Source organism: Pimephales promelas, chromosome 8 (genome assembly GCF_988280905.1).
Source record: "Pimephales promelas chromosome 8, fPimPro1.hap1.1, whole genome shotgun sequence".
Lineage (NCBI taxonomy): Eukaryota > Metazoa > Chordata > Actinopteri > Cypriniformes > Leuciscidae > Pimephales > Pimephales promelas.
Genome location: NC_142776.1, coordinates 32,993,739 through 33,008,414, shown reverse-complemented (window position 1 = coordinate 33,008,414; position 14,676 = coordinate 32,993,739). Strand labels below are relative to the sequence as shown.

The 14,676-nt window shown below is 35.1% G+C and overlaps 1 protein-coding gene across 2 annotated transcripts in view; it reads left to right on the top strand.

Annotated features, from left to right (window-relative positions):
• Window positions 1–14,676, top strand: part of magi3b (membrane associated guanylate kinase, WW and PDZ domain containing 3b) — a 117,253-nt gene that overhangs the window by 85,130 nt on the left and 17,447 nt on the right. For both annotated transcript variants that reach the window (XM_039693399.2, XM_039693398.2), the window contains exons 5-10: window positions 3,834–4,020; window positions 5,450–5,529; window positions 6,739–6,796; window positions 6,884–6,996; window positions 10,436–10,630; window positions 11,703–12,323. In XM_039693399.2, coding sequence (XP_039549333.2) covers window positions 3,834–4,020; window positions 5,450–5,529; window positions 6,739–6,796; window positions 6,884–6,996; window positions 10,436–10,630; window positions 11,703–12,323 — 1,254 coding nt within the window. The remainder of the gene's footprint in view (window positions 1–3,833; window positions 4,021–5,449; window positions 5,530–6,738; window positions 6,797–6,883; window positions 6,997–10,435; window positions 10,631–11,702; window positions 12,324–14,676) is intronic.

Sequence of the window (14,676 nt, the reverse complement as noted above, 5' to 3'; positions counted from 1 at the left end):
GTATATATTCAAGAAATTTTTGCATGTATGTATTTATACATAATTTATTTTAAATATAAATATTAAATTTTATATTTTAATAACACATTTTTCTTAAATATATACATGCATGTGTGTGGATTTTTATGTACAAAATAATCATACACAGTACACACACACACACACACACACACACACACACATATATTATGTAAACACAAACTTTTATTTTGGATGATGCAATGAATCGCGATTAATCATTGCCCCGCCCTATTTATTAATATTTAAATTAAAATTTTTTTTCTATGTTCAGTTTTTATTTTAATTGTAGTTTAGGATTTTTTTATTTTGTAACACATTTCTGTTTAGCTTTAATTCATTTTTATTTTATTTTTAATAATTTTAGTGCTTCAACTTAAACATTTACGGTATTTGAGTCTTTCCTCTAATATTAATATTGTATTTTACTACCAGTTCTTTATTTAAAGGGGTGGTTAAGTATGATTTCACTTTTCTAACTTTAGTTAGTGTGAAATGTTGCTGTTTGAACATAAACAACATTATCAAAGTTACCACGCTCAAAGTTCAAAGCAAAGGAAGATATTTGCTTTTAAAGAAATCGGGACTCGTAGGGACTACACAAGCTTCCTCCCGGGTTAGTGACATCACCAACCCTAAAATGTACATAAACCCCGCCCCCGGGAACACGCAGTCCATGTTGAGAAGAGGAAAAGTTGTTGTATAAGAGTAAGTTTGTGAGTCAACTCAAACTTTAGCATGCATCTTTTCACATACAATTTAAAGTCACTCCGTGTGCATCTCACAACAGTTCCTATATGAGCGATTCATAGATTATCCTGACAGAATATGCTAATTGAAGATAGTTAACTCCACATCAGCAACATAAATTTATCAACTAACCATTCAGAGACGTCCTGTTGCATTCTACATGTTGTCACTTCTTCTTGAGTCTCTCCATCTTTGACCGACTCCATTTTACTGCAGGATTGTGACCCAAAATATGTGAAACTGTCAGAACTTCATTAGAAATGAAGATTCATCCCACAGGCGATTGGTTATCAGGGAGCATGTCAAATGTGATCGAAGACTGTTGATTTTGCCCCACAGCAAATCTTTTCCAAACTTGTTGTGTGCTTGAGGCTTTAACCGGCAGTCTGCTTAACTCATGTGCAAATGATCAGTCTGAGGCCTTGTTTGATCTCTCAGAGAAGATCCTTGTCCTTTTCTCAAGGAGAACTCAGCACAGAGAGGCAAGCTTTGCTTAAAAAACAGCCAAACCCTCTGCTCACATGCTCTCATTAGTTCACAGTATAACCTTATAATCCTTTTGAGATCAGCGGTTGTGCTTTCAAGGCTCGAGGCCTAAATTTATGCTCTATTTGTGTACTGCAGTAATTCAGAGTTGCATTTGGTAAGCGAGTCACTGCTCCATAATGGCTTGGCTAATGCGTGAATGATTCATGTCCATGACCCTGTTGTGGATCTGCTTTAAACATAAATGAGCTGCTTAGATGTTTACGGGGCTTTAACTTTTAACCCTTGCTTTTGACTTAATATGGTATAAGCCACAAGTGTCCCCAGGAGGAACCAAGCTTATACCCTCAGTATTAAATTATGTTCTTATACTATTCTTTGGTTGTGTATATCGGTTTGTATATAAAATGTGTGGAATATAAAGGTGTATAAACTGATTTAAACTTTCAGGGCTTGAGTTTCACCAACATAAAGTATCATGGCAGTTAATTGATCAAATTACTATTGTATTTCAATGGAACCTCTAAAGTATCCTTGTTTTATCCTTATGTAGATGTGGTTGCCTTCTCTTAGACTCCTTGACACAGTTAATGAGTTTGTATAGCCATGTTTGACTGCTGGGACTGTTGAGGTCTTTCCCCCCAGCATTGGCATAAGTCAGTGAAGAGGGAATAGTTGTTGAATATTCGCTGAAGTAAGTAGTCCCTTGGCTCATGTTAAAAGAGATTTAATGGGGAGTGTTCTTGCTGCGGAATAGTGTGATATTTTCTTTAAAGGCTTTCTGCCACTTCAAGTGTGTTTAAAAAGAGGGAAAATGGCAGTGAATTCGTTATCATGCATGCACACACACTTACTGCTTTTAAATATAAACACAGAGCTGATTATTACCACGGACATTTCTTCCTATGCTGTTGCCATTTTTTTACTGCATCAAATTATGTGCATTTAGTCAATTTTCAGATTTTGAATGATATGTAAATCTATGCAGAATCCATCAGATTAGTAATGAATCAGATTTAAATTAGTAATGCTTGGTAAGATACCGTAAATCATATTGCGTGCTAATAACCAAGTCAAATGTTGTTGGTTTTTTTGTGCACTTTTTACAATAGTGTTTTAAAGCCACTTCACAGAAAATCGTGATGTTAATGTTTGTAATATATCTTAATATTTTCATGCCTTATTGTCACATTTTGCAGATTAGAGCTGAGATATAATAGTTTACATTTTGTGATGAAGCAGTTGAGACACGCATGCTATAGTGTATTTCGGCCTACTCGAGTATTGCGTGTATGTGGATAAAGTTGTATGTGCTTTTTATATACTTTATACATAGAGCTAGACTATAACATAGTTACATTTAGCAACAAAATAAAATAAGGCAGTTGAGATTATACAGTGTATTGCTTTACGTGAGTGAATTGTATAGTTGGACACAATATGAAACATGAAACAGGACTCGCAACAGAACTTTTTCACACTTGTGCTCGAAAAAGAGCCCTGCCCCTCCATGTCAATGAACGACCCAACAATTTCACTCATAAAGACACTTGCTTTGTACCTGAATGAATCACCCGTTTTAAACAAATTGACTGACTGAATGATTCAGTGACTCACTCTTTAAGACTTTTGGCAGTTCATATATACATACTTTGTTATGTATATATTATATATATACGTATATACAATATATACATTTGTTATATATATATATATATATATATATACTTTGTTTGTGTGAAGATATAAACAATCACAAATCAAATTGTTTGCTATATATTGCCATAGTCTATAGACCATTTCACAAGATGTAAACAACACTGGTCCAGAAGCACTTCCTGTTTCAGTTTTTTAACACTACATAAAAGCTGGGATAAAATACAACCAACAGAACATTTAAAACTGAATCAAAAAGTTAAACAAACATCTTTAAGATGTTTTCTTTACATGTGAAATAAAGAAAACAGCTACAAACTGAAACAGGAAGTGCTTCTGGACCAGTGTTGTTTACATCTTGTGAAATGGTCTATATTACTTTACATGAGTTTACTGGATGCTGATTAAGTAGGATGTACAATTTATATAACTTTCAATATATTAATATTGTTATTTTTTATGAAATAACAATCAGGCAGTTTTACATTTGCTATATATTATTAGCAAAAGGTTTATGTTTATATATATATATGTGTGTGTATATATATATATACATACATACACACACACACACACACACACACACACACACACACACATATATATATATACAGTATATATATATATATATATATATATATATATATATATATATATATATGTATATATATATATATATATATATATATATATATATGTGTGTGTGCAAATATGATATAAAAATGAAAACTAAAAAAAATGTATGTATAATTAATTTGTGCTAATAATAATTTAATTATATCATTGAATTGTGGCTATATATTTTTTCTGCTATGTACCTGAAACAGAAAAAGATCTTGCTTGCACACCATCCTACTTTGACATGCAAAATATAAGCGGCCTTAGTTTTGCATTATACTTTTTTATCTTGTTTCCTTCTGTAGAGAGGACAGAGGAGTGGAGGAAAGCAGTGCCCAGCTACACTCAGTCCAGTGGTGGAGGCAGTGCAGGAGGCAGCGGGACACTGGAGCTCCGCACCTGGAGCTCTTTACCCAGAGACGACAGCCTGGAGCCCCTGCCCTACAACTGGGAAATGGCCTACACCGAGACGGGCATGGTCTACTTCATAGAGTGAGTGTGTGGCCATAAGAGGAGACTTTAGTAACTGCATGAGGTCTGCTGATGTCACCTATAATAAGACCTGTTCATAGCATTGAGAATATTGTATTTGAAAGGTGAATTTCAACATTCAGTTACATGATACTATTCATGAGTAATTTTCATTAATAATGTTGAATTATAAAAATAATCTATTTTATGTTATTGAAAAAAAAACTATTTATATATTCTGTAAATAATATGAATAATATCCATTATAGACCATTATAAATGTCTGTCAACCCTTGAACCGAATATACACCTTGAAGTTTTTTGTTGTCGCATTGCTGATTTGACAACACTGTATATCACAGGATATTGTATTCTGTGTTTATTATTGTTTTCATGCCACTGAATGGCATATGGGATTTGATGCACTATACACAATACCACAGGATATTCTTTTGTTTGTTTTTGTGTTTTGTTTTGCATTTATAATGCCGCTGTAGTATTACTGCAGAGTGCTTTCATTTTTTTTTATTGCCGGAGGCTCTTAAAGCGATATTTTGATGCAGGAGTAGTATGCAAAGACATTTTATGTAAGTTGTATATTTATACAAAGGTTTTATTTACTGTTTCTAAATTTGCTGCCCAATATTTGTTAGCAGGCAGCACATTTCCCCCTTCATAGCACTGCTGTCAAAATTCTTTTCAGGTTGAGTCTCAAACTTCATCAACATAGTATTCCAATTTCTATTTTCACAAACAGCATACTTTATCACTTTCTCTCCCCGTCTTGCTGATATCTGATGTTTTTCTCACTTTTTCTTAAAGTAGTGTTGCTTTTTAAAGTCAAGAGCAGAGCTGTCAGAACAGAATAAATATAGCTTGCAGTGTGGCCTAGATGCTCTTTAAAGAACAGAGTCAAAGTTCTGTTTCTGTGTGTGCGTTTGGGGTCGCAATCATAAATATTTTAGAGGTTCCAAACATTTTCCAGTTCAGTTTATAAGACTCATAACTACAGTCCAATAAAAATCTCACATTCTTTGACCTACCAAGACTTTGTAATGCGACTTTCTTTGACGCATCACATTAGCCAAAATCAAAAGTTAAAGCAATGGGGAAAAATAGACCTAAATAATACAATTATTGACAAAGAGCACTAACATTGAATTAATCGACTAATTGATCTATTCATAACAATAAATTAACTAATTATGGTTGCATAAAGCATTTCTGCAGTTTCGATTTAATAACGTAACTCATTTGCATCAGGGAACATTCGATGCTTGCCATTAGTCAGTTCATGAAGGTTCATTAGCTGAAAGTAGCAGCCTAGTTTATTTTAATGAAATAAGAACAAAACAGTCCAGCAAACTTATAGTGAGTTGGGGTGTTAGGTACTCTGCATTTTTTGTTACATACAGGTATTTTATCTAATTACATTTTTTTTGTTTCATAGCCACAACACAAAGTCGACTACGTGGTTGGACCCTCGGCTGGTCAAAAAAGCCAAGCCCCCTGAAAAGTGTGAGGATGGAGGTGAATCATTGCATCTACACATTTGAAAGATTTGACCCGTATGACAGATACATGCATATGCAAATAGAAATTAAATTTCATTCTATCAGATGTGAGCAGTCTTCCACATTCACATAGCAGAGGGCATGATTGCATAACCTCATCTGAATGCATTCGCTTCCTCTTGCCTTTTCACATACACACATAAGAACACATGATGTCTAACAAAATGTAGCTGCTCTTTTAAGCGAGTTTTATAGTCCTGTGCTATATGCGCACTGGTGCACAATACTTTTCTTTGAGTGTGTGTGAAGCTCTCTGTAGCGTGAACAGCTTTTTTTTTCCTCCTCATTAGTTCATTTGGGCATAATGTACGTACAGCAGAGGGGATACACACACACACAAAGAGTGGCTGTTTATTTAACTATTTCCTTTCAAAATATGCAATCTTTTGAAGTCTCATTTATATATATATGATTTGCATTCTACAAAATCTTATGACACATTATTAAGCACCATAAGTTGTTTAGTCATTTAGGGTATGGTAGTATGATAAAATATGTATTTTTATGAAAATTAAATACATCTTAAATACCCTAGAGATATTCTCCATTATTAAATAAATATGTTAGGAACACAAATTATGGATTTGAAACATATTCTAATTGGAAAAAGTGCATCTAATAAAATAGTGCTAAATAGTGCTATTTAATGTTACAGTAATATAATGCTGTGGAAATGTTGTAAATATAATCAATATAATTTACTAATTTAATTATAATTTCAATACTTTTCTCTCTAAATGTTGCAAACTGGTCATTATTTATTTATTTTTTTTTTTTTTTTTTGGGGGGGGGGGGGGGGGTTGATATATAAAAATGATATATAAATGGTGATATATAAATGATATATAAAAATATATCATTTTTATATATTTAATTATCCCAACCTCCCCCCTAAAAAGTCAACATGTAATGGTAATTAACGTGACATTTTTACACCACACCTTCAGTAATAACCTTACACCAACCAGGCTACTTTAAGGTAAACACAGTCGCTTTGTTATGATTGGCTAGCCTCTGAAAGTAATTTTACATTCAAAATATCAAGGAAATCTGATTCTTCATGATATGACCCCTTTAAAGTGCTGCACACTGTTGTTAATGATGTAGCGGCAGCGTTTGTGTGGATTTGCATATAAACACAACACTCTCACTCCTTCATCATCAGAACTTCCGTACGGATGGGAGGAGATTGATGACCCGCAGTATGGCACATACTACGTTGAGTAAGTGTTGTGACATGATTGTATTTGTTTTTATGCATAGAAAGTATAGGTTAGCGGTACTTATAAACTTTCTCTTGCCTTCCTCAGTCACGTAAACCAGAGAACCCAGTTCGAAAATCCGGTTCTAGAGGCCAAGAGGAAACTCGGTTTGGACACTGCAGTCGCAACCCAGACCCAACAGAGGGCAGCACCTCCTCCAGGTACAAGCACACACCGACGCCATCTGTGAATTTTAACTGAGTTTACGAGTGTAAAGGAAACAGCAAAGCATGTTAGAATTTCCCGACAGCAGCCCGGAGACAAACACACGGGCTGCTCGCTGTGTGAATGATTGTGTATGTGAGGGAAAGAGGACAGAAAGATAAGATTAAAGAACAGTGAGTCATCTGCCATTCTCAATATGATGAATTAAAGATTCTTCCATTACACTGGATGCATTATAGATGTGTTTGAGCATGTGCGAAAAAAAAAAAAAAAACCTGAGGAAGAGAGAGTGCTGTTTTAGGGTGAATGGATGGGGATATAAATGTTATAGAGATTGCTTTGCAGCACATCACAGGCTGCATTAACATAAAAGAGAACATTAGCATCCATCACGCATTCCTATTGCCTCTCTTTGATCAGTCCCTCTCTAAAACATGACTTTACTTCTTCATATTCATTCTGAATTTCTGGAAACAGTGACTACTGTCCATTTGAGCCAGTAAATCCATTTCTACTGAAGTGAACTGTGGTTATCGAAGCAGAGATGACAGTAACAGCAGGGAAAAGGATGACACATGAGTCTGAGGGTTTTGATTGGATGTGAATATAGTGTAAAATAGACTCTATTCAGTCATTATGGGTTGAGGGAAGGACGAGAGGAAAAAGCACTTTTTCTTTTACTTTACTGAAACGGTCAGTTACCATGGCAGTGGTGAGTCAAGTTTTATTGCTTTAGATAACAAAACCACAAATCAAGTGCCATCTACAGACGATGATGATCGAGCTTTCTGAAATGTTCACCAACATGATTTCGGTGGATGTATAAACTCGGTTGCCCCTCACATCCAAATTTTGAACAGTATTTTTTTTTTACTGTTTAAAACCTTTTGCAAACTTTGTACTTACCTACATTTTTATAGTTTCTAAATATTACCTTAATATTTATTAGATTACAGTTCCGTTCAAAAGTTTGGGGTCAGAATGTTTATTCAATAATTAATAGATTTATTTAGCGAGGACTCATTAAATTGGTCAAAAAATGACAATTACAATTTTAGAAAATGTTTCCATTTCAAATTAATGCTGTTTTTTATTCATCAAAGAGTCTATTAATAAAAAAAATATTAAGCAGGACATCTGTTTTTAACATTGATAATAATGATAAATGTGTCTTGAGCATCAAATCAGCATATTAGAATGATTTCTGAAGGATCATGTGACTCTGAAGACTGGAGTAATGATCCTGAAAATTAAATAAATTAAATTTAAAAATATATTAAAATAGAAAACAGTTATTTTAAATTACCGGTATTATAATATTTCACAATTTTAATGTTTTATTGTAGCCTTTGTGAGTAGAAGAGACTTCTTTCATAAACAATAGAAACATTTACTGACCCCAAACTTTTTAGTGGTAATTGAATAAAATAAATATATATTATTTGTGATTTATATTTATTTTGTATAACCTATTTAATTATTATACCAATATTTAGAATGTTAAAAACAAAAATGTGAATATAATAACATTGATTGTTTATTAATACACATAATAATACATATTAATATATTTTCATATTCTATTAATATAACGATAAACCCAAGCACACTTACAATTGGTTGCAGTTAAATAGGTGGCACTAACCAGCAACTTAAGTTACTTTAGATTATAATTAAGGGAAAATCAATATATGAGTGCACATCCTATGACATGTTAACCCGTTACAGACACAGACGATTCCCTTGTCTTGCTGGGACAATTTTCAAAACCCATTCACTATCATAATTTCCTCTCTTTTCTCTAATCTGTCCTGGAGAAAATGGCAAAATCAATGTTTTGACAGGCATTCCTCCATAGAGATTCTCAGCTGTCATTACAGCACATGCAGTACAATAGCTCATCAAAACAGTGTGATGCCCAGTCTTCGAAACTTCGCTGGTGACTTGGAAAACTGTTTTCATCTTTACTGAAAGGAAGTACAAAAAGTGTGAGTCAGAGCAGCCATGGGAGTAAAACACAAAGTTGCACTTATAACTCTCACTTACAGGCATGGAACATTAGCTGGAAAACTCCACACCCTGGTGATGAAAGTTTATGAAGGTTGTCCAACACTGAGGATGTAAGTGTTGTCATTCCCTCAGTCCTTCTGGGAACCCAAAGGATGGATGTATATTAAAAGAGTGTGAGGTCGAGTCCGCTAATGATTAATGTCCTGTCTACTCTGTCAAAGATAGAGTTGTTAATGGTTATGTTTACTACGCCAGATGTTTGGAATGATTTGCTGTTTTAATTACATGTCAGTCATACATAGGACAATCCTGCTCAAGAAAATAATAGCTACATGGAATCTGCCTGTCTATTTTGTCTGTTGTTCTATACATCTATCTATCTATCTATCTATCTATCTATCTATCTATCTATCTATCTATCTATCTATCTATCTATCTATCTATCTATCTATCTATCTATCTATCTATCTATCTATCTATCTATCTATCTATCTATCTATCCATCATCTATCTATCCATCCATCATCTATCTATCTATCTATCTATCTATCTATCTATCTATCTATCTATCTATCTATCTATCTATCTATCTATCTATCTATCTATCTATCTATCTATCTATCTATCTATCTATCTATCTATCTATCTATCTATCTATCTATCTATCTATCTATCTATCTATCTTGTCTGTCTGTCTAACTGCATTCATAAATCTCACTTTGAAGTTTATCAAACAGGCTGTCTTTTACCTAATTACATTTTAATTAAGGTTACATTTTTAACCCGGTTACCCATTTATATATATAGTGTCTTTAATTTTCTTAAACAAAATCTACAATTTATTTACAGCAAAAGTGCAAACCTCATATAAAATTGATAGAAAAATTTAGAAAAAAACCTCCTGAGATTGTCAGTTGACTAATTTATGGTCTAATTTATGTTTCAGGTCTATTTTTTGACCATATTAGTGAAAGTATCCCATAATAGGCTTTGGTTACTGATATTAGGAACATGATAGAAAAAAGAAAATATGTGCGTTTGTATGGAAGCGTATTGCATTCACTTGAGGAAACAAAATCTACTCTGTTTTTCTGAATTAACGTGTTAATTATCTCAGAATTATGAGATTTTTCTTGAAAAAAAGTTTTTTTGTTTTTTTTTACTCTGTTTAATGAACTAATTAGTTACTCCTAATTTTTGAGATACGGAAGTGTCATTAATTCAAATCCAAAAACTTTTTAATTCAGAAAAACAGAGTAGATTTTGTTTCTTCAAGTGAATGCAATACACTTCCGTATTTGTTGCTTGTATGTATCAAACACATCTACTATATCAATGTCTAGCTGTTTACAGTTTCGTCTTTGTGCATATTTTATGTGAAGTCATCACAGATGTTCTATGTCTTCTTCTCATCTGTCTCTGTAGGTGGAGCGGCTGGTACACCTGGATTCACACGGGACGCCACCCAACTGAAGGGGGAGCTGTATCACACGGCTCTCAGGAAGAGCCAGCAGGGGTTTGGTTTCACCATCATTGGTGGAGACCGACCTGATGAGTTCCTGCAGGTGAAGAACGTTCTCTCTGATGGCCCCGCCGCACAGGACAACAAGATGGCCTCTGGTGAGTGATGCCTAGTTTGGTAAAAGGTGTTTGGTGAAACATCCACAATTATTAGAAAGTTAACCTATGTGTGACTTAAAGGAGTAGTTCACTTTAAAAAAAAAAACTTTTTCTGATATTTACTCACCCCCATGTCATCCAAGATGTCCATGTCTTTCTTTCTTCAGTCGAAAAGAAATGAAGGTTTTTGATGAAAACATTCCAGGATTTTTCTCCATATAATGGACTTCATTGGGAACCAAACAGTTCAAGGTCCAAATGAGAGTTTCAGTGCAGCTTCAAAGGGCTTTTAAACGACACCAGACGATGAATAAGTGTCTTATCTAGGACCCTTCGAGTCATGACTCGAAAAAAGATTTTTTCATTTTGATGAACAGGAAAGTCACGAACGCTCATCACAGAAAAGAGCAAGGCGAGCATTTGTGCTTGTAAAACTTAAACTTTTTTATTAATTTTTTAAATGACCGATCGTTTCACTAGATAAGGCCCTTATTCATCGTCTGGTGTATTTTAAAGCCCTTTGAAGCTGCACTAAAACTCTCATTTGGACCTTGAACCATTTGGTTCCCATTGAAGTCCATTATATAGAGAAAATCCAGATGTTAACCAAAAAAGTCTGAAATGTATATCCTTATTCACTGATAACCGTTATCTAGAGAACTGCTGTGGATCATTGAGTCTGTGAGTGAGGAAAAAGTCTTATTCATGAACTGTATCTGCCGAGTCATTGAAAAGAAACTAATTTAAAAGAATAATTCATTCACTGATCCCATTCCAAAAAACTTGGAATATGCCATAAAGTCACACAAACTGCTCGGTGTGATTTTTGTAGCTTTTCAGATGTGTAAATAAAAAAGACCTGTTTGAAAAAATCTTCAAAGTTTTATAGAGAAATACACAGGTTTGGAACAAATAATGAAAGAATTTTCAATTCTTGTGTGAACTATTTCTATTATCTTTCAAAAGCACAAACGTATTAGAAAAAGTGTTCATCCACTTTGTAATGATTCTTTTCTTCAGTTCTTTCTTTACTCATTCCCATGCTGTCAAATTTCCTCTCTTCTAATCCAAGGTGATGTTATTGTGGAAATCAACGGCACACTTGTCTTGGGCAAGACGCATGCAGATGTGGTCCACATGTTCCAGTGCATCCCAATTAACCAGTACGTGGACATGGTCCTCTGTCACGGATACTTGCTCCCCCCTGACGTGAATGCGGACAGCGAGGACCTTCCTCCTCCTCCTCCTCCTCCCCCTCCGACAGGAGAGATCGTAACCGCGGTACCCCTCATCAACGGCCAGCCGCTGCTGGTCAAAGGTGACGCCCTCCACGGTTCCTCCCAAGAGCTTCACTATGTGACCACAGATGCCAACGGGCGGCCGGTGGTCGCTGCGCTTCCGGGAGGCATCAGTGCCAACGATAGGCCGGAGACGGGGATGCTGCAACCGGAGCTGGTGAGCGTTCCAATCGTGAAGGGGCCTGGAGGATTTGGCTTTGCCATTGCAGACTGTCCGTTGGGGCAGAAGGTGAAAATGATCCTGGATGAGCAGTGGTGCCGAGGACTGCTGAAAGGAGACGTGATAAAGGAGATTAACAGGCAAAATGTGCAAACGCTGAGCCACGCGCAGGTGGTGGATATACTGAAGGACCTCCCTGTGGGGAGCGAGGTGAATCTGTTGGTGTTGAGAGGAGGTAAGAGAGCGGGAGGGTGTGTGGCACATCCCACTGATCTGTTTAGGCCATAAACATGGACTACACAAACAGAAGAAGCCGAACGTTTACACTGATGGTGGCTCTTGCGGCGATTCTGTGAATCCAATGCACATTTCTTTTGCGTTATGACGTGCATTCTAACACAAAACACAGCATGATGTAAAATGCAGCTAGACTGCTTTGTCCTGTGTTCCTGTAGCTTAAGCATGGCACTAGCAACACTAGGTTTGATGCCATGTTTATTTTCACAATACAGATCGTTTCAAAACAGCTTTACAGAAAATTGAATTCAATTCACATTTATTTGCAAAGCGCTTTTCACAATACATATCATTTCAAAGCAGCTTTACAGAAAATGCATGCGTCCACATTACAATTTAGAGCGATCTGTTATCAGAGGTAACTGTGTAATTTATGTATTTCAGAAATGTACATATACAAAATCACAATTAGCTAAAAATGTATTACTTTAAACAATTTAACCATTTAAGGCAGAAACAATGAGCTCATTGAAGTATTGCATACTAAATATACTTTCTCCTTAAAGAAGTAGTTCACTCACCACCATGTCATCCAAGATGTCCATGTCATTCTTTCATCAGTCGAAAAGAAATGAAGGTTTTTGACGAAAACATTTCAGGATTTTCTCCATATAATGGACTTCAATGGGAACCAAATGGCTCAAGGTCCAAATGAGAGTTTCATTGCAAACTGTTCAAAGGGCTTTAAACGACACCAGACGATGAATAAGGGTCTTATCTAGTGAAACGATCTGTCATTTAAAAAATAAATAAAAAACTTTACGTTTTATAAGCACAAATGCTCGCCTTGCTCTGTTCTGTGATGAGCGTTCGTGACTCTCCTGTTCGAAGTCGTTCATCTAAATTAACAAATCTTTTTTCGAGTCATGACTCGAAAGGTCCTAGATAAAACCCTTATTCATCGTCTGGTGTCGTTTAAAGCCTCGTTTGGACCTTGAACCGTTTGGTTCCCAATGAAGTCCATTATATGGACAAAATCCTGGAATATTTTCATCAAAAACCTTAATTTCTTTTTTTTTTTTTAAAGTGAACTACTCCTTTAATGACCAGGGAATCTTGTATTAAATCACAAATGTACAGCTTGATTGCAATGTAAGTCACTTTGGATAAACATGTCAGCCAAATGAATCAATGTAAGAGTTCTTGTGTAGTGTATGTTTTGGGCCTTTAGGCAGTTATAGAGTTTAGGTAGTATAGCCATATAGTATAGGCATATGGTGACCAATGACAATTTAAAGGGGTCTTGTTATCTTTTAAGAAATCTTTTTTCTTTTTTGGTATTTTGTAGACTTTCAAACTAAAACTTTCCTCTGTTATCCATCACACACACACACACACACATGCACACACACTCAAAAGGAATCTTAAGCATTCCTAGTAAAACCCTGCTGAAAAGACTTTAAAGACTTTAACTTTGACAAGCATGAAGTGTATAAAAAGCGAACATGAATAAAACAGTCATACTATTTATTCTTTGAACTTTCAGACAAGCTTCTGTCAAGCCATCATTCAATACGTCGTATTTTTAAGTAAAATTACAATATTTAGAAAGAGTATACTGCAAAAAGTCACTTTCTTAAGCCCCATTCGCATAGAACTAGTTTTTTAAATGACGTTTGAGTAGAAATTCTAATCCCGTATAAGTATGTCTTTTAATTTATTATTTGTTGATACAATTTAGTAAACTTCTTGAGTTTATAGCAGTGGATGTTTATAACAAAACAGCATAAATGAGCAGAGAAATCTAGACAAATATCTTACTCTTACCTGACACTGATATTAAAATGGACAGTGTTTGCAGTTTTTTTTTTTTTTTGAGAAATACATGAACATTATTATGCTTTTTAACAAATAAATATAAAAAAATCTTGTTTTTTAAATTAAGTTGAATTGAATTAGAACCCCATTTCCAGGGTTTTCCCCTTATTTTAAACACGCACTTCACTTAAGATTTATACGTTTCTCAGAAAACCACTTGCATCCATAACAGACTGTATACTGGTGAGCAGCTCTAGCATGCTGGTCTTTTCAGCAGGGAATTGCATAAAGGCACTTTCCCCTTTTGTCTCTTTTTTATCTCTCCATTTTTCAGCAGGTGAGAAATCATTTCCATTCTTTTCCCTCTTCATAATTTTAACATTTTAGCCACACACGGGTTCTCCTCTCCTCCACGCTCACTGATCATACTCAGGCTGCGTCTCTCAGGAAGGTATTATGTAAGAATGATGGACCGTTGCTCCTGACACAGTTGGCAGGAGAGGCCCCTTTGCATTTTTGCAACCCACTCTGTG